At 42.5% G+C, this 19,587-nt stretch overlaps 1 protein-coding gene and 2 non-coding genes across 3 annotated transcripts; all 3 read left to right on the forward strand.

Moving 5' to 3' along the window:
- The first annotated feature begins 1,451 nt into the window (after window positions 1-1,451).
- LOC113540089 (tripartite motif-containing protein 16) lies at window positions 1,452-7,417 on the forward strand. Its single transcript, XM_026936309.3, has 3 exons — window positions 1,452-1,672; window positions 3,485-3,545; window positions 4,149-7,417. Exons 2-3 carry the CDS (start codon window positions 3,503-3,505, stop codon window positions 4,679-4,681), a joined length of 576 nt encoding a protein of 191 aa, XP_026792110.1. The 5' UTR covers window positions 1,452-1,672; window positions 3,485-3,502; the 3' UTR covers window positions 4,682-7,417.
- Window positions 5,508-5,714, forward strand: LOC113540718 (small nucleolar RNA U3). The gene has a single exon (XR_003404092.3). It is a non-coding gene; the product is annotated as a small nucleolar RNA U3 (small nucleolar RNA).
- A 6,157-nt stretch (window positions 7,418-13,574) lies between the features above and the next one.
- LOC117597235 (small nucleolar RNA U3) lies at window positions 13,575-13,787 on the forward strand. Its single transcript, XR_004578143.2, has one exon. It is a non-coding gene; the product is annotated as a small nucleolar RNA U3 (small nucleolar RNA).
- Window positions 13,788-19,587: the final 5,800 nt, after the last annotated feature.

Consider the following 19,587-nt stretch of genomic DNA (forward strand, 5'->3'; position numbering starts at 1 on the left):
TCAAAGGCTGACTCACTAGAAAGGCCACTTGGGCTTAGTGAAATAAAATGTATAAATAATAATAAAACCAGATCCAGGAATGACCTGCACTGAAAATAACATGTTCTTAATGTACTAACATTATATTATTGTTATTACATATTTCGATACATGTGCTCATACTCCCTGGTGGCCATTTTGAAGCATGTGTGAAATCACTGGCCAGAAGGGAACTCACATATATATTTAAGATATTTTAACCTTAATTAGTGATACATGTCACTAAGATTAAATCACAAAGATTAGATTGTAAGACCTGTAAAACGGAAAACCTTAGAGATATAGCAAGAGCGCTACAGTGGTAATTAGCATACTGGCCATATTAAATTTGTGCGACGCCAATATATTATATCAGAGGTGTTCTTGGCTATTATTTTTAAATGCATTTAATTGTAAGTTTCTAATTAACTGATAGTCAGTAGTTGTAGATTGCTGTAACTTGTAACAAATTGTAATTGTAGGGTGAGATTAAAGGGTGCAGTACTATAAAAGGCAGAGGATAAAGACTATAAGACCAAGAGAATGTATAATATATAAGATATTATCTATTCACACGAATGTAATTTAGAAACTTGATGTATAACCAAGAGAACTACTGCTGATCAAATTAAGCTCATTACATAGCCCTAAAGCCATTCAGTTGAACAGGATGTGCATTACTTTTGCTTAAACATAATTTAAACATAAACTGATTTTAAGGGTTTGCTAACTGTTAATAAGAGCTGAAAACATTGAAATAAGTGTTTGCAAGTGCTTAAGGTTTCATATATAGTACGTGTAGTCACTGATTAATAATATGATCACACTAATATATAAGATTGCAAGACATTCTGTGGTAAATGAAATGCCAAACTGAATTAATTAAGCATACATATATACACTTTATATGACTGTTTGGTATTATTGTGGGATTATTTTAAACAAAACACATCTGCAATTTTTTACGTTTCACTAGTTAGTTGATTAGTAGTGAAGATTAGTAGTAACTTTTGGAGGTTTTTTCATAAAATAAAATTTCTCAGCTACATAATAGACTTGTAGACTGATGCCTATACAAATAATTATCTATCACGTTCTACATATTAGTACTGGTAAGAAAAAAAATGAACACTTGCACCTTAAAACCCAATCTATATAGGCCAAGATATATTTTTTCCAAGGCCTTTTTATTCAATACAATTAGGAATGTTTCCCTTTTCACTATATGACAGAATGCTATAATTATCAAAATCTCCTTAGCTGATGTCATCCACAAGAAGATGGGATTCAGGCTCTGATTTTATGTCAAGTTTTTTTTTTTTTCCCCCTTATTTTGTCATTGGGAGTTTTTATTATTAGAGGACCATAGAGCCGGATTCCTGTGAAGCTGAGTTGAGTCAGATCGTGCATACTGGTGAATCATTCAGTTAAGACACACCCTTTTTTGCACAAGGCCCTTACTCAGACCAGGAACAGGAAGTACACTCTGAGATGCTGGACTGTTTGTGTGCTGGTGTTTCTGTCACGTGTGAAAGTGCAGTACAAACTCAGAGGCCAATGCAGATCCTGTCACTATTCCTTGTGAGTTCCATTTTTCAGTAGGACATATACAGCTGCTCCAGCTACAGAAACTTCCCTTCAAGCTCTGTTCTAGGTAAAACCACCACACTGAATGATTTACTGTAAAAACCTTAAACGATTTGATGACTTTTGCAGTTTGAAACATGGTAATGTGGACCCATTGCCTTAAATAATGTGTCTTTTTACTTGTGCTGTCTGTTAACACTGGCAGTGGATGTCTCTACTGTAGTATTATTTATCATTTTTGTTCTAATGGTCTTACAACTAGTATTAAAAAAGGCTTTTTTTTTATTTGCTTCAGATGTTAGATACTCTGTTAAAGTGGCAAATATCCAATCCTGATTTGTTTATGAAAATGCAACATGGAACTGAAACAACAGTTTGATATTTGGTTAAATTTAATCTTATTTCTCAGTGACCTTTTACAGTTTTCGATGATAATTGGCTAAGAGCATACTTTGCTCTGATTGCCCCACCTCCACTGAATTCTGTTCACCTGCTCCTCATGTGTTGGATATCTGCTGTCATTGCCTAGGATACAAAAATGATCCAAACACCAAAAAGTTTAATTGTACACCAAATAACAGAGAGAAGAGTAATTAGAAAAAAAATCTTTTTAAATCTTGAATCCTTAAGGGCTGGTCAGCCTGTCCACCTTTTGAATGTTTCACTTCTATTGTTTTATCAGCTCTTTTATTTGTTTAAAGTAATTGTACCCAAGGATTAGAAATGATTTATTTTTTCATTTTGGTTCATTCTGAATAAAACCAATATTGTTACTTTCCTGCACCAGCTTTCCACACACCCCTCTTTGGTTGGAAACTGGTTAGAATAAAATAAGACACTGGTTAATAACATACTTTACATATGATAGCGTACTCTGCTTATAGGAAACTATTTATTTTTAACATTTTTCAGAGCATCCTTCTACTCTGCAGTGTGATTTGCTGATAGCAGAATTGAAGGAAAGAAAATAAGTTTATTTAGTTTATTGTCCTTTCGGAAATTCTTTTTGTATCTGTGGCAACTCTTCAGTAATCCGGCATCCCTTCTTCACAAACCTAGTTCTAGTGGCCATCTACTATCATATACCATAGCCAGGCATGCACAAAGTGACGAATTCTGGGCCTATATGGGAAAATTTTTAGATATAGGGCTATACTTTCGTGATATCCCTCTGAACCGGAAAAATAATGTTATTAACCAGTTAAGCACTTTACAATTCATTTCTGTTTGAATGTTAATTTTCAAAGTGCTTACAGACTTAATGACTTTAGATAGCTTTACTAAAAACAACATTACTAAAAACATGGAATTTTGTGACATAAAAAGATCTTATGTCAAAGATATTTTATGTGTATCAAAATATTCAGTTATTACAGTGTCACATAAATTGAAGCTTTCCTACTTTTACACAGTAGGAGAATTTTTTTCAGATTTGTGTAATTCATGAATGTTGCTGCATTTCCCATATAATGGTCAGGAGCACATTTTGAAGAATCTCCTATTCAAATAAAAGAGCTGTTTAACCTTTTAAGTCAGGAAGGCCCATATAGTTAGATAACCTAGATTTATAGGCATAGATCAGATCACCTACAGCCTTCCCATGTTAAAGATGTGATCCAGATTCCAGCCTCTTCCTAGATAAGTCTACGAATGCCAGTTTGGACAACTGTAGACACAAAACGCAGACATCTGAATAGAGGTAGCAAACTTTTAGTGCATTACCAAGGCTCTGGTTTTGTTGCCAAAATGTGTGTGCACTCTTAAGCCATTATCTTTGTTAATAAACTGTGTATGTGTCACTTTTGTACTTTCATAAATGTACTCTCTTTAACCTGTAATGTAATATGAATATCTGTACTATGACACTTTGTTTTAATAGTGGATAGAAGACCAGATCATGTCCCCTCCTGAGCCCAAAAGCAGAGAAGACTTCCTACAATGTAAGAATCCTTTATTTTATTTTGTCACATGTACATTACAGTACAGTGAAATTCTTTTTTCGCATATCCTAGCTTGTTGGGAAGCTGGGGTCAGAGCGCAGGAGGAGCCATGATATGGTGCCCCTGGAGCAGAGAGCGTTAAGGGCACAGTTCAAGAGCCTGACAGTTTGTCAGTGCTGGGACTTGAACCCCCGAACTTCTGATCAGTAACCCAGAATGTAAGATGCGCGATGTGAGGAGCACACGTTCAGATTCTTACACAGATTCTTACATTCAGATAAACAGAATCTAAGATGTGAGATGCACACATTCAGATTCTTACACAGATTCTTACATTCAGATAAACAGAATCTAAGATGTGAGATGCACACATTCAGATTCTTTGAAATTCACCAAAAGATGCATATAAGCAGAATTTATCCTTACATTCTTCTCCAGGTTCTGCAGAAACATAGTCACTATTAAAAATCTTTAAAAAAGATTTTTTTTAAATTTCCAGAGATTCTAGTGGCTCCTTGTGTAGTTAAACCACATACATATAATGATACACATAATATGCAATATATAAAATTTATATATAAAATGTATTTTTTTTTTCATCAGATGCCTGTCAGCTCACGCTGGATCCCAACACAGCTAACAGACACCTCAGCCTGTCTGAGAGGAACAGAGCGGCGACCTGCAGTGAATCAGTCCAGTCATATCCTGATCATCCAGACCAATTTGAAATTGTATATCAAGTGCTGTGTAGAGAGAGTGTGTGTGGACGCTGTTACTGGGAGGTTGAGTGGAGCGGATTTGGTGTTGAAATAACCGTGTCATATAAAAGCATTAGCAGGAAGGGAACAGGTAAAGAATGTGAGTTTGGGAACAACAATCAGTCTTGGAGTTTATACTGCTCTCCATTACGATGTTCATTCTGGCACAATGAAAAACAAACTAAAATCTCCAAAAGACACAGCGCCTCTAGAATAGGAGTGTATGTGGATTACAGGGCGGGATCTCTATCCTACTACAGCATCTCTGACACGATGAAGCTCCTCCACAAAGTCCAGACTACATTCACTCAGCCTCTCTACCCAGGGTTTTATGTTTTCTCAGGCTCAACAGTGAAACTTTTGCAACCCACACTCTAAAAAAGTGATTTTGGCCTCTAAAAAGTGATTTTGGCCTTATGTAGTGTTTAAATATAATGTTCATGTTACTACAATAAATTATTTTCACACATATACATGTTTCTATTTAATGAGTTTAGCATAAACCTGCCATTAATTACCTATTTACTTTTTTGCAGAACTTACGCTATATGGACAAAAGTATTGGGACACCAGACCATTACACTCATATGTGCTTGTTGACCATCCCATTCCAGATTTAGTCCTCCTTTGTTGTTACAATAACCTCCACTCTTCTGGGAAGGCTTTCCACTAGATTTTGGAGCATGGCTGTGTGGATTTGTGTTCATTCAGCCACAAGCTGCCACAAGTTTGTGTCCACAAACATTTGACCATATAGTGTACTTTTTTTACTTCAGTGGATTCTGCACTTGATTTAAATGCATTCATCTATGAGCGTATTTTTAAAATTCTACTTTTTTCAATGTACAAAATAAAAGACTGTTCTGTTAGAATGCTATAGTTCACATTTCATTTGTACTTGAGTAGCACAGATGGCTGTATAGATATGTGTTTAATTCTATGTAATTATATGGTTTAGTGTAGTTTTTGGTTAGAGATGAAGAGGCAGTACTTTGCAGAGTATATTTGCAGTTATGGCTTTTTTTGTATAGTAAAAAAAATAACCCCTCCCATGATGTGTGTATATATAGGTATTCCATCCGAACTGACATATTGGTCAAAAATCCATTATATTGTGTGGGGGAAAACAGATTTTGTACTTTTTCTTCAGTATAAAGACAGTCTACCATCTTCAAGATTTGCCTGTCTGAGACAGTGAAACTTTAAGACTATGCTTTCAGGGGTCATTTCTATAGTTTTTAACCAGGAAATGTGAGTTGAAGAGGTTAAGTCTCTCTAATCACAATGATGAACCTTGATGTACTCTTCCGAGCACGAATCAGATTTTAGCTAATGGTTTACTCATTGGCTTTAATTATTGATGAGTGTTCTCAAGTTCTGTATGAGGAGAAGAGTGCATGATCAGAGTGATTAAACAGCTTGTTTAATGATTTGTTCGGGTTTAGTTTAGCATTTACTGTTAGAGAGGTTACTAAGCAGTATTTGTATACTGTTTGTTAATATCATGATAAATATTCATGTAGGAAATGTATTTTAACAGTGTTGGTTCAATAACTTGGTGCTCATAATCTTATTACTCACTCTCCCCTTCTGAGAGAGTTACAGTGAGTGAGTTCTGCTTCTATTTGAAATGAATTCAAGTTATTTTCGTTTTTAAGAATAGATAATGTGAACAGATTGCTTGCATACACTCCCACTTTATTTCCACTCAAGTCTGCTGCTAATATCTACAAATGTTTACATCCCACATCACTACCACATCACACTCTTCGACTGCATTACTTTTTATATTCATTCTTATTTTATTTCATTTATAATGTTATAATGATCTATCTATCCATTTTCATGTCTGTTATGTGTAGTAAAAAATCTAACATTTTCAGGATTTGTGTGTTGTTTGAGGTAGTTGTTCATGTTATTATTAGTATTTTTGTGCGCTTCTTGTCTGTTGCCTGTTCTATTTTCTGTTCTTTGGGTATTTCTTGGCTCCATCTTTTCACTTTTAATTGAGCAAGATTTTGATCCAGTACACATTATTTCTTTTATATACAGTTTCTCTGTATCTTTTACACTCTTGTGCACTAGCCTTGTTTGTACACAGTGTTCTACTTATTAATTTTAATTGAAAAATTTTAATTTTTGCACAAAATGTCAATAAATTTTTAAGTATAGGAAGAGCAACAATAACTTTCTGAAAAGAAATAAGGCTGAAGAGAGGAAACCAACAACACAAGCTGAACACAAGTATTAGTCACATAGTTCTGTTTTATTACACCCAATATTACCCTTCTAGTCATAGATCTAGTTGGAAAACGTAGCCTGGCTTTAGCTAAATCAGTTACTTGCGGGAAAAAAAAAGACTGAAAAAAAACCCCCACAAAATGACCTTGAAAATGTTGGCACTTTAACGCGTCACTGTCTTCACCTAGCTTTTTATTGAGGAACTGCAGGGTCTTGTAACAGACTGTTTGGAACTAACCTAGCCTTGTGAGCGCAAAGCATGGTGGGAATGTTCATTTATTCATATGAAAAGCAATTTTCTGCTTTTATCAGAAGTGAATTGAAGTAATTTTTTATAGTCTAATTGGATAGCTGTTCATTTTATGTGTAGAATCTATAATCTACCATCTTCAAGATTTGTGTGTTATTTTGGATCATTTGCTGTTTGAGATTGTGCAAAGGTTGTACTATGCTTTCAAGAGTCTGTTCTGTATTGTCTGCAATGTCATGGCTGTGTTTTGAGAATGACATGTTTTTCAATGTGCTTTAATTAACCTTAATCAGTTTCTAGATAAGGTTTCTTTTGTGGGTGGTTCCTTTTTATTGATTGTTTTCTATTTCTTAAGAAGTATGCAAAGGAGAAGAAGAGTGCATGAGCAATTGAAACTTAAAAAAAAGGGCTTGATTTCTGAAGTTCTTTTATTGTTCATTTGTTTATGGGAGACATAAATATGGCTTGTGTTTTTCTTTTAGGCTTTGTGGATATTTTTTTAAAAGCCATACAGAAAAAGTGCATTTCATTAATGTTCTGTGAGTGAGTTTAAATCCACAAGTGTGATATTAAGTGAATGTGTTTATGTAAAAATGAATTAATCGTGTGTGAGAAATAAAAATAGATGCCTCACAAGTGTGAAGTTTATTTGTGAAAATAAATAATGTGGGAGGAGAAAAATTACAGGTAAAAATAAAGGTATCATGTTAAAAATGTTACATGTGAAAATAAATGAATTATATGACAAAATCATGAGGAAAAAAATCACATGAAAATAAAAACATGCACTACATGTGAAACAGAACATGTGAAATCTCTAAAAACTGCATGTGTAAACTTCACATGTAAACTTCATGTGATGCTTCTGGTGTAAAGGAACCGATATAATAAAAGTGGAATTACTTTGCTTTAAAAGGAAATTGTGTGTGTGTGTACGTGCGTGTGCGTGTGCGTGCACACACTGTTTCTTGACTCCACAATGGGCCTTATTTATCAAGCTAGATATGAATGGATTTATGTGTAAATTGTTCATGCGAGCATTTACACAAGAAATTTGGTATTCGTGAAAATTCAGAAAAACGTCTCCAGGTTACGTATGTAACCATGGTTCCCCGAGGGAACGAGACGCTGCGTCACGAAACGCTATGGGAACGCCCCCGCGTGACCGCGCTCTGAATCACGTGTCTAATCCGTCCAATGGATAGGCGAGACGTCACGGGCGGGGTGACGTAGCGACCCGGAAGCATAAAAGCCCGAGCGGCGAGCCCCGCGTTAGCTTACTGGAAAATGAAGCAAGCGCCGCAGGGACGCCGGAAGTGTGGCACCGAGACGCAGCGTCTCGTTCCCTCGGGGAACCATGGTTACATACGTAACCTGGAGATGTTCCCCTTCAGGAACTCGAGCTGCGTCACGAAACGCTATGGGAACGAGTATACCCACGCCGCCAGACTTACAAGTCCCTGCCTCCAGGAGGAGACAAGCCTAAGGCACAAGGACAGAGGAGCCGGGAGTTTCTCGGGTATCTAGGTCATAAAACCTGGCAAAGGTCAGGGGCGTGGACCATCCCGTCGCGTTGCAGATGTCCTGTAAGGACACACCTGCCAGAAAGGCCTTAGAGGCCGCCACCGCTCGGGTAGAGTGAGCCTTGACCCCCAGGGGACTGGGGAGACCAGAGGACTCGAAAGCCAGAGAAATGGATTCTACAATCCACCGGCTGAGGGTCTGCTTAGAAGCAGGAAAGCCCCTCTTAGGGGGACCAAAGCAAACAAGCAACTGGTCCGCCTTTCTCCACAGGGCAGTTCTGTGGATGTACGCGTCCAGTGCTCGCACTGGACACGTACAATTGAGCTTCCGATGGTCGGGCTCCCTAAAGGGAGGAGGACAGAAAGCCTGCAGCATGACCGGCCGTGGTGCCGAGGAGGGGACTTTCGGTACGTACCCCGCTCGGGGGTACAAGAATGCTTTGGCCAAACCAGGCGCAAAGTCTAAATAGGAAGGGGCCACCGAGAGGGCCTGAAGATCCCCCACTCTCCTAAGAGAGGAAATTGCCAAGAGAAAGGCAGTTTTCAACGTCAGAAGACGGTCCGAAATCTCCTCTATGGGCTCGAAGGGGGGTTTGCAGAGAGCCTCTAAAACCATGGCCAGGTCCCACGAGGGGACCCGAGATCGAGCTGGAGGTCTGATCCTCAGCGCACCGCGGAGGAAACGTGTCACCCAGGGGTGCCTGCCCACTGACTGGCCATCGAGAGGGGCGTGGCAGGCCGCAATAGCCGCCACGTACACCTTCAGGGTGGAGTGGGTCAGTCCCGTGGAGAGGCGGGCCTGCAAGAACTCCAGCACTGTACCAACTGGGCAGTGAACAGGGTCAAGCCGGCGGTCTCCGCACCAGGAAGTGAAAAGTTTCCACTTCAGGGCATACAGTTTCCTCGTAGAGGGAGCTCTGGACTGGAGGATGGTCTCCACAACTTCGGTTGAGAGACCGGAAGCGCGGAGTTGTGCCCCCTCAGAGGCCACACCCACAGCTTCCACAGCTCCGGGCGGGGGTGAAGATGGCCCCCCGCCTGTGAGAGGAGATCCCTCCTGATCGGAATCTCCCATGGGGAGCCGTCTAGGAGGGAAATCAGGTCCGAGAACCATACTCGGCCCGGCCAGAAAGGGGCTACTAACAGTAGACGAATTCCGTCCCGGCGCACTCTCTCCAGAACTCCCGGGAGCAGAGCGACCGGAGGAAAGGCGTACAGACGCAGCCTCGGCCACGGCTGTACCATGGCATCTAGTCCAAGAGGAGCTGGATGAATCAGAGAGAACCAAAGGGGACAGTGCGACGTCTCCTGCGTCGCAAACAGATCCACCTGGGCTCTGCCGAACATACGCCATATGAGCTCCACCACCTCGGGGTGGAGTCTCCATTCCCCGGGCACCGGCCCCTGCCTCGACAGGGCGTCCGCTCCCACGTTGAGATGACCAGGGATGTAGGCCGCTCTCAATGAGAGGAGGTTCCCTTGGGACCACACAAGGATCTGGAGCGCCAGCCTGTAAAGGGGGCGCGAACGCAGACCTCCCTGGCGGTTGATGTAAGAGTCCACCGTCGTGTTGTCGGTGCGCACCAACACGTGGCGGCCTCTTAGGTCTGGGAGAAAGTGTTTCAGAGCTAGAAACACGGCCAGCATCTCCAGGCGGTTGATGTGCCAAGTGAGATGGCGGCCGCTCCACAGACCACGGGCAGGACGGCCACTCATGACCGCTCCCCATCCGGTGAGGGACGCATCCGTCGCTAGCACTACGCGGCGACCAGGAGCTCCCAGGACCGGGCCCTGAGACAAGAACCCAGGTTCTCTCCACACAGCTAAGGCACGGCGGCATCGTCGCGTGACCTTGATCATGCGGAGCGGGTTTCCTCTGTTTCGGAAAAACCCCCTGGTCTTGAGCCACCACTGTAGGGGTCTCATGTGCAGCAGGCCAAACGGTATCACGTTGGACGCAGCTGCCAATAGGCCCAGCAGTCTCTGAAACTGCTTTACAGTGAGTGACCGGCCTACTTTCACTCTCGCGACCGCTGTGAGGACCGACTCGATCCGAGCAGGAGACAAACGTGCCTGCATCGTGGTCGAATCCCACACGACGCCTAGATAAGCGGTTCTCTGAGCTGGAGAAAGCACGCTTTTCTCGGCGTTTAGTCTTAACCCCAGTTCCTTCATATGGGCAAGAACGGCATCTCGATGCCGAGCCGCCATCTGCTCTGAATGAGCTAAAATCAACCAGTCGTCGATATAGTTCAGTATGCGGATGCCCTGTAGTCGCATAGGAGCCAAGGTAGCATCCACGCACTTCGTGAAGGTGCGGGGTGAGAGTGCTAGGCCGAAGGGAAGAACCCGATACTGGTAAGCTTCGCCCCCGAAAGCGAACCTCAGGAACTTCCTGTGCGGGGGAAGGATGGAGATGTGGAAATATGCATCTTTTAGGTCGATCGTGACGAACCAGTCCTCGGACCTGATCTGAGACACGACCTGAGTGACCGTAAGCATCCTGAACTTCAGTCGAGCGACTGAGAGGTTCAATTGCCGCAAGTCCAAAATGGGACGCAGCCCTCCACCCCTCTTGGGAACAATGAAGTACCGGCTGTAGAACCCTGACTCCCTGTCGTGAGGAGGGACCACCTCGATGGCCTCCTTCCTCATGAGAGTACGTACTTCCTGCTCCAATACCAGAGCCTGCTCGGGACCCACCACAGTGGGAAGAACCCCAGAAAAACGAGGTGGAAGCGAGCCGAACTGAATTCGGTAGCCTCTTTCTACAGTACGCAGGACCCAATGAGACACATTCGGCAGAAGTTTCCACGCTGCCAGAAAGCTCACTAAGGGAATCAGTCTCTCGAGACTGACCTCTGGTGTAATAGAAGCGGTTAGCTGGGTGCCCTGAGGCGGCGAACCGACATGGGGGAAATGTGCGAAGGCCTCAGGAGAGGCCGCGAGCCTCCCAGACCCGCTACGTTGCCGGGCGAGAACTGGGAGAGGCGCTCGCCGGAGACCGCTGCGCCCTGAAGCACCATAGGTGGCAGGGTTGGCAGATCGACCTCCTGAGGGCACTGGGGGGACCTGGGCACCGTAAGATGAGGTGTACGCCGCGTCGCCCCAGAGGGGCCCGCCCTCGGAAGCCCTGGGCCAAAACCATCAGGGCTTCTTAGCCGCGGCCCTTCTGGACATGAGGACGGTCCTCAGATCCGCCTTAGTGCCCGAAGGACCAGGCCCAGAGCGTCGTCGCGACTCCTGCTCCCACCTCGGGCCTGCTTTTGGGCCTCCCTGTAGGAGGGGGCCGTACACGGAGGGGGCTGCCCCCGCCCGGCAGCCCCACGAGCTAGAGAGCGACGGGGGAGGAACCGCTGGAACGCCGCCGCCTGAGCACGGGCCTGCTGGTATCTCTCGACGACGGAGTCTACCGCGTCGCCAAACAGGCCCGAGGGAGTAAGCGGGGCGTCCATGAGCACGACCCTGTCCTTCTCTTTCATATCGGACAGGGTCAGCCAGAGATGCCTCTCCGCCGCCACCAGGACTGCCATAGACCGACCGATAGCACGGGCGGTCTCCTTGGTGGCGCGGAGGGACAGATCAGCGGCCCGCCTGAGCTCAGCTACCTGCTCAGACGTACTCTCCCCCTGCTCATCCAGCTCTGTAAGCAGGTCAGCCTGGTACGCCTGTAACACCGCCATGGTGTGCAGACACGCACCGGCCTGACCTGCTGCCGTGTACGCCTTGCCTACCAGCGCTGAGGTGGTCCGCAGCGGCTTGGTAGGCAACGCCGGAGCCTTCAGGGACGATGCAGCAGCAGGGGACAGATAGCTGGCTAGCGTCTGTTCAACCCTGGGCATCGCCCTGTAACCGGAGTAGTCCAGCCCCGCCACATTAGCGTAATGGGAAGACGTGGGGCTGAACAACCGGGCCGAAAATGGCCTATTCCAGGACCTCAACACCTCAGTGTGGAGGTCCGGAAAAAAGGGCAGGCTCCGGGGCGGAGGTGGCAGCCTACTGCGCAAAAAACGCTCCTCCAGTCTAGAGCCCTGAGGCTCAGGCCGTGACTCAGCGGGCCAGTCAATGCTAAGCTTAGCGACTGCCCGTGCAACCACCTCGAGCAGCTCCCCGTATTGAGGAGACTGCGGCTCAGGGTCGACGCTCTCCACATCGACCTCCTCGGAGGACGATAGGTGGAGCGCCGAGTCCGCTCCCCGGGGGGAAGAAACCGCAGTCCCATGGACTTTAAGCATTGATGAATGTTCTCTCCTTCTTATGAAGGATGAGTAGAAGAGTGCATGATCAGAGTGATTACTCAAAAAGCAGGGCCCAATTGAAAGTTGTCTTAGCTTTGAAAGTCAAGCTATGTTGTGAGTGTATTTGCAATTTTTTTTTTTATGTGTTTGTTAAAGGAGTGTAGGAGTGATTTTGACATATGTTCTGTGAATTAATTCAAGTCCTTAAGTGTGATATGTGACTGTGATCACATGAACATGAATTAATCATGTGAGAAGTCATGTGTGAGAAATAAATTGAGCAAAAACCAATTGTTGCATATTATTAGCATAAATTTAAAAGACTGAAAACTTACAATTATAATTTATCCCTTAGTTCCAGGGAAGGGAATTTTTAACGCTACAGCATACAAAGACTATACAATTATGTGCTGCTGATGTTGTGGCAGCAGTTTGAGGAAGGGCCACATGTGGGTGTGATGGTCAGGTGTCCAGATACTTTTAGCCATATAGTGTACATTGATATGTAATTTTACACTTATGAGTTTCATTGCATGCTTTATTAATAAAATATCAATAATAAATTAAAATGCACATAACTTGACTGATTGCCAAGAGAAAAACAACAGACTAATTATTAGGTTTATTATTATTAAACTTGACTAATTGGTGAGAGAAAAACAACTGAAAAGTCTGCTGACCTTTGAGATTTGTAACAGTGGGCACTTTGTAGGTCTAAATGAAAAATATAAGGTGTACAATTCTGTTTTTTCTCCTGGAAATGTAGTTGAGTAAAAGTAGAAGTACTTACTTTCAGTAATGATCATCCTAAGTACAAATATTTTAAAATAATACTTAAGCGTAGTAAGTATAGTTTTTGTTTTTAAGATAGTTTATGTGGATAGCTGATCATTCTAGTGTGTGTTATGTGTAGCCTCTCGCTGTTCATTTTAGTGTGTTATATGTAGAATCTACAATCTACCATCTTCTGGATTTGTGTGTTATTTTGGGTCGTTTTTTGTCCGAGGCTAAGAAATGCTAAGACTATACGTTCAGGGATCATTTCTATAGTGTCTAACTAGGAAGTGTGATTTGAAAGTGTTATGTCTCTCTAATCACAATGATGAGTTTTGATGCACTCTTCTGAGCATGAATCTGATTTTGGCTTATGATTCTTTCATAGGCTTTAATCATTGATGAATGTTCTCTACTTCTTATGAGGTATGAGTGGAAGAGTACATGATCAGAGTGACTGGTATTTTATTGGTTCCAAAGAAAAAAGAGCATATAGTGCTTATAGAAGTTTTACACTATATTACCAAAAGTATTTGGTCACCTGCCTTGACTCATACATGAACTTAAGTGCCATCCCATTCCTAACCCATAGGGTTCAATATGATGTCGGTCCACCTTTTGCAGCTATTACAGCTTCAACTCTTCTGGGAAGGCTGTCCACAAGGTTGAGGAGTGTGTTTATAGGAATTTTTGACCATTCTTCCAAAAGCGCATTGGTGAGGTCACACACTGATGTTGGTCGAGAAGGCCTGGCTCTCAGTCTCCGCTCTAATTCATCCCAAAGGTGTTCTATCGGGTTCAGGTCAGGACTCTGTGCAGGCCAGTCAAGTTCCTCCACACCAGACTCTGTCATCCATGTCTTTATGGACTTTATTGCTTTGTGCACTGGTGCGCAGTCATGTTGGAAGAGGAAGGGGCCCGCTCCAAACTGTTCCCACAAGGTTGGGAGCATGGAATTGTCCAAAATGTTTTGGTATCCTGAAGCATTCAAAGTTCCTTTCACTGGAACTAAAGGGCCAAGCCCAACTCCTGAAAAACAACCCCACACCATAATTCCTCCTCCACCAAATTTCACACTCGGCACAATGCAGTCTGAAATGTACCGTTCTCCTGGCAACCTCCAAACCCAGACTCGTCCATCAGATTGCCAGATGGATAAGCATGATTCATCACTCCAGAGAACGCGTCTCCACTGCTCTAGAGTCCAGTGGCGGCGTGCTTTACACCACTGCATCCGACGCTTTGCATTGCACTTGGTGATGTGTGGCTTGGATGCAGCTGCACGGCCATGGAAACCCATTCCATGAAGCTCTCTGCGTACTGTACTTGGGCTAATCTGAAGGTCACATGAAGTTTGGAGCTCTGTAGCAATTGACTGTGAAGAAAGTCGACGACCTCTTTGCACTATGCGCTTCAGCATCCGCTGACCCCTCTCCGTCAGTTTACGTGGCCTACCAAGTTTTACCGTGGCCAGGCCAAGTGATTAGGACACCTGATTCTGATCATTTGGATGGGTGACCGAATACTTTTGGTAATATAGTGTATATATATATATATATATATATATATATATATATATATATATATATATATATATATATATATATATATATATATAGTATATTTGACTGCAAGGAACCACTGACGATGGTTTATAATAGTGAGTAGCTTACAGAATATAAAGCAATAAAAACAAGGATAAAATCTCCTGAGTAATAGTGCTTGAATATTAAAAAAAAAATGAATACAAATCAGAAAAAAAAAAAAAAAACACAGCGTCTGTGCAGTGGTGTAGTCTACGTGATACGCAGGTATACGCTGTAGACCCACTAGAAAAGGTCAAGGATTTCCGTATTACCCACTTTAAAAAGCGCAAGGATATGTAAAGACATTGTATTGTGACAGAATTTTCACGCTTTCATTCATAAATTAACCACTACTGTCTTGCGAGGCGTTTGTTTGACTTGAAGTGGCGATGTGCAGACCAATCGGCTGCTTCCATTCGAACACTAATGACATATGGTCTACATAGTCTCACCATGCCGTATACCAGGTGTTGATGGCCAGGTGCCTGTGTCCAGAACGCTGAGATCATGAAGCATTTCACCTTCATCACACAAAGCGGCAGTAGCTTCAAGGACAGGCTTATGAAAGCACTGGAAGAGTGTAATTTGAGTCTGCTTTCAAGGGTCTCACCTCAGTCTTGGTATTGCCAGTCGAGGCAATGCACACCTCAGATGCCTGAGTACAAACATATCTGGAAAGTTTTGTAGATTACCCAGCACTTTTTGTGTCCTCCTAATTCAGTGCATTATAGTTTATAATATTCTGTGATGAATGAGTGTTGGTGATAGAACTGCACAGATGTTCATTGTTAATGCTGCTACCCATAAGCCTAAGTTTTATTGTTAATAATAGTTCCAACTTGCACCCCTAAATGTGCATTGAAAATTGCCAGCTGATAAAACCTGCTAAAAATAAATCAACATGTTGATAACACATAAGCAGTGTTTCAGAATGCTCTCAATTACATGTAGATGCATACAGTATGCAATAGTGAGTGTGGTGGTGTTTGAGGTGTTCCTCTGGGATGGGTGAGTATGAGGCCGGGAGGGAAAAATCACAGTATACTCACTACAAAAAAACTAGACTACACCACTGCGTCTGTGGTACCCAGTGGCAAAAAGAAAAACGTGGTGGAGGGCAGGAAGGATATTTCCTATTGAAATACATAAGATGGAAAGTCGTGCTGAGTGACACGAAAAAAGAGGGAAATTCGTGTCCATGAACACAAATCAATAGATTAAATTTCGTGACTATATCACGAACTGCCGTGAGACTAGGTTTGGTATGAGTACAATCTAAAATCTACCATCTTCAGGATTTTTGTGTATTTTGGGCCGTTTACTGTCTGAGGACTTGAGAAGTTAAGACAGGGGAAATATTACAAGTATTCACATTTCGCAGTGGTGGATCGTAACCAGGTTGTAAGTACTTCTTCAAAATGCCAAAAGAAGAAACAAGAGCAAGAGACAAAAAATAGAGAGTAGGCAATTTATTGAAAACTGCATTTAAACTCAAACAGGCTGGTCAAAAGTTTAAGACCATAGCCTTTAAAAGTTAAAATCTGTGAAAAATAATGGCTTTAATGTCATTGTCCTTCAGACAGTCACACTGTCATGATCTCCTGATGACAAAAGCAAAAATGCTTTCTGTTTTTGAACATGGCAGGATTGTTGAGCTGCACAAGCAAGGGCTCTCGCAACGCGCCATTGCTGCCGAGGTTGGACGCAGTAAGACAATAAATATCCTGAGAGTTATGGGACAAAAAATCAAGTGGTAGACCCAAAAAAATTTCACCTGCACTGAGACGGAGGATCCGACGGGCTGTCTGTGAAGACACAGGCCGATCCTCAACCCAAATTAAAGCCCTTACTGATGCTGACTGCAGCCCAATAACCATAAGACGGCATCTGCGAGAGAAGGGCTTAAAGAACAAAAAACATCTTCGAAAGCCACGTCTCCTCCCACACCACAAACTTGCCCGTTTGGAATTTGCAAGGGAGCACCAAACATGGGACATTGAAAGATGGAGGAAAGTTTTATTCTCAGACGAGAAAAAATTTAACCTGGATGGTCCTGATGGCTTCCAATGATACTGGCATGACAAGGAGATCCCACTGGAGATGTTTTCTACGTGGCACAGTGGAGGAGGCTCCATCATGATCTGGGGTGCTTTTTCCTTCAATGGGAAAATGGAGCTTCAGGTTGTGCAGGGGCGTCAAATGGCAGCTGGCTATGTGGACATGTTGCAGCAGGCATCCCTCTTGACTGAGGGCCCTCGTCTGTGTGGTAATGACTGGGTCTTTCAGCAGGACAATGCTGCAGTTCACAACGCCCGCCTGAAGAAGGACAATAATGTTGCACTTCTGGACCATCCTGCGTGTTCCCCTGATCTAAATCCCCTTGAGAATGTTTGGGGATGGATGGCAAGGAAAGTTTACAAAAACGGATGTCAGTTCTAGACTGTGGATGCCCTTTGTGAAGCCATCTTCACCACATATAGCAACATTCCCACCAGCCTCCTGGAAACAGTTGTATCAAACATGCCGAAACAAGTGTTTGAAGTCATCACCAAGAACAGTGGGGCTACTCACTACTGAGTCCTTTTTTGACACTTTTAGTTCTGTTGTGGGTATTTTTGGGCCATGGTCTTAAACTTTTGATCAGCTGATGAACAGCCTGTTTGAGTTTAAATGCAGTTTTCAATAAATTGCCAATCTCTGTTTTTTTGTCTCTTGCTCCTTTTTCTTCTTTTGACATTTTGAAGCAGTTCTTACAACCTGGTTATGATCCACCAGCGCGAAATGCGAATACTTGGAATGTTTCCCCCGGTCTTAAGATTTTATTCAGGAGTGTATATGCACCTTGCCATGTCACCGTGTCAAACGTACGTTCACATCAACAACTGCACAGAGTTTTACCAGTAATCTCCCAGATTTACTAACTATGACTGGATCACCGTCTGATCCCGAAGAGCTTGACCAGGCAACTGAATGCTTAGAATCAACGTTCTGCAACTCGCTAGATAAAGTAGCTCCACTTAAAAGAAAAATAATTAGGGATAAATAGCTAGCACCCTGGTATAGCGATCACACACAAACTTTAAAACAGACCACTCGAAAACTAGAACGTAAATGGCGTCAAACTAAATCGGTAGTATAGCATGGAAGGAGAGCCTTTTGAGCTATAGGAAAGCACTTAGTGCTGCTAGATCAATGTATCTCTCCACCCTAATTGAAGATAACAGAAATAATCCTAGATTCTAATTTAATACTGTAGCAAAATTAACTAGGAATAAGACCACAATAGAAACACACACACAATCATTATGTAGCAGCGATGACTTCATGAGTTTTTTCAATGGTAAAATTGAAAATATCAGGCAAAAAATTCAGACTATTAATTTAAAACCGGACAGTTCTATAACTAACCCTGTAGATGATAATATAATAATATCAGATTAACAATTACAACATTTTACTCCCCTTGAAGAGACTAATTTCACTAATTTCAACATCAAAATCATCAATCTGTATACTAGATCCTTTACCTACTTGTTTCTTCAAACAGATAATTTCTGAAACAATCAAACCTCTTTTAAAGATAATCAATTCTTCCCTTAGCATTGGCTATGTACCTAAATCTTTTAAACTAGCAGTTATCAAGCTCTTGATTAAAAAAACTGACCTTGACCCCTATCAACTGTCTAAATATAGACCAATATCAAACCTCCCCTTTATCTCCAAGGTCCTAGAAAAGGTTGCAGCACAGCAGCTATGCCCATTCTTACATAGGAATAACATTCATGAAGTGTATCAGTCAGGATTTAGGCCTCATCATAGCACAGAGACAGCACTGGTTAAAGTGGTAAATGACTTACTACTGGCCTCTGATCAGGGTTGTATCTCCTTGCTTGTGTTGCTTGACCTTAGCGCAGCTTTTGATACCATTGATCATGCTATTCTCCTCGATAGACTGGAAAATGTAGTAGGCATTAAGGGAACGGCCCTTTCCTGGCTCAGGTCTTATTTGACTGATTGTTATCAGTTTGTAAACGTAAATGGTGACTTCTCTTTTCATACTAAGGTAAAGTTTGGTGTCTTGCAAGGCTCTGTTTTAGGCCCACTGCTCTTTTCTTTATATATGCTACCTCTGGGCAAAATTATTTGTAAACATGGTATTAGCTTCCACTGTTACGCTGATGACACACAGTTGTATGTTTCAGCAAAGCCAGATGACAGACACCAGCTTCATAAAGTTGAGGAATATGTAACAGACATTAGAAACTGGATGTTTATTAACTTTCTCTTACTTAATTCTGACAAGACGGAAGTACTTGTACTAGGACCACATGCGGTTAGAAGTAAGCTTCCTGATTACATAATAACTCTGGATGACCTTTCTGTTTCATCATCTGCAGCAGTAAAAGACCTTGGTGTGATTATTGACTCTAGTCTTTCTTTTGAAGCTCATGTGGATAATATAACTAGGATTGCTTTCTTTCATCTCAGAAATATTGCTAAAATAAGAAATATATTGTCACTACACGATGCAGAAAAATTAGTTCATGCTTTTGTTACCGCTAGGTTGGATTATTGTAATGCCTTACTGTCTGGATGTTCCAGTAGCTGCATAAACAAGCTCCAGTTAGTCCAGAATGCAGCAGCAAGAATCCTTACTAGAATCAGAAGATAT

The sequence above is a fragment of the Pangasianodon hypophthalmus genome, chromosome 4 (assembly GCF_027358585.1).
Source record: "Pangasianodon hypophthalmus isolate fPanHyp1 chromosome 4, fPanHyp1.pri, whole genome shotgun sequence".
In the NCBI taxonomy this organism is placed as follows: Eukaryota; Metazoa; Chordata; class Actinopteri; order Siluriformes; family Pangasiidae; genus Pangasianodon; species Pangasianodon hypophthalmus.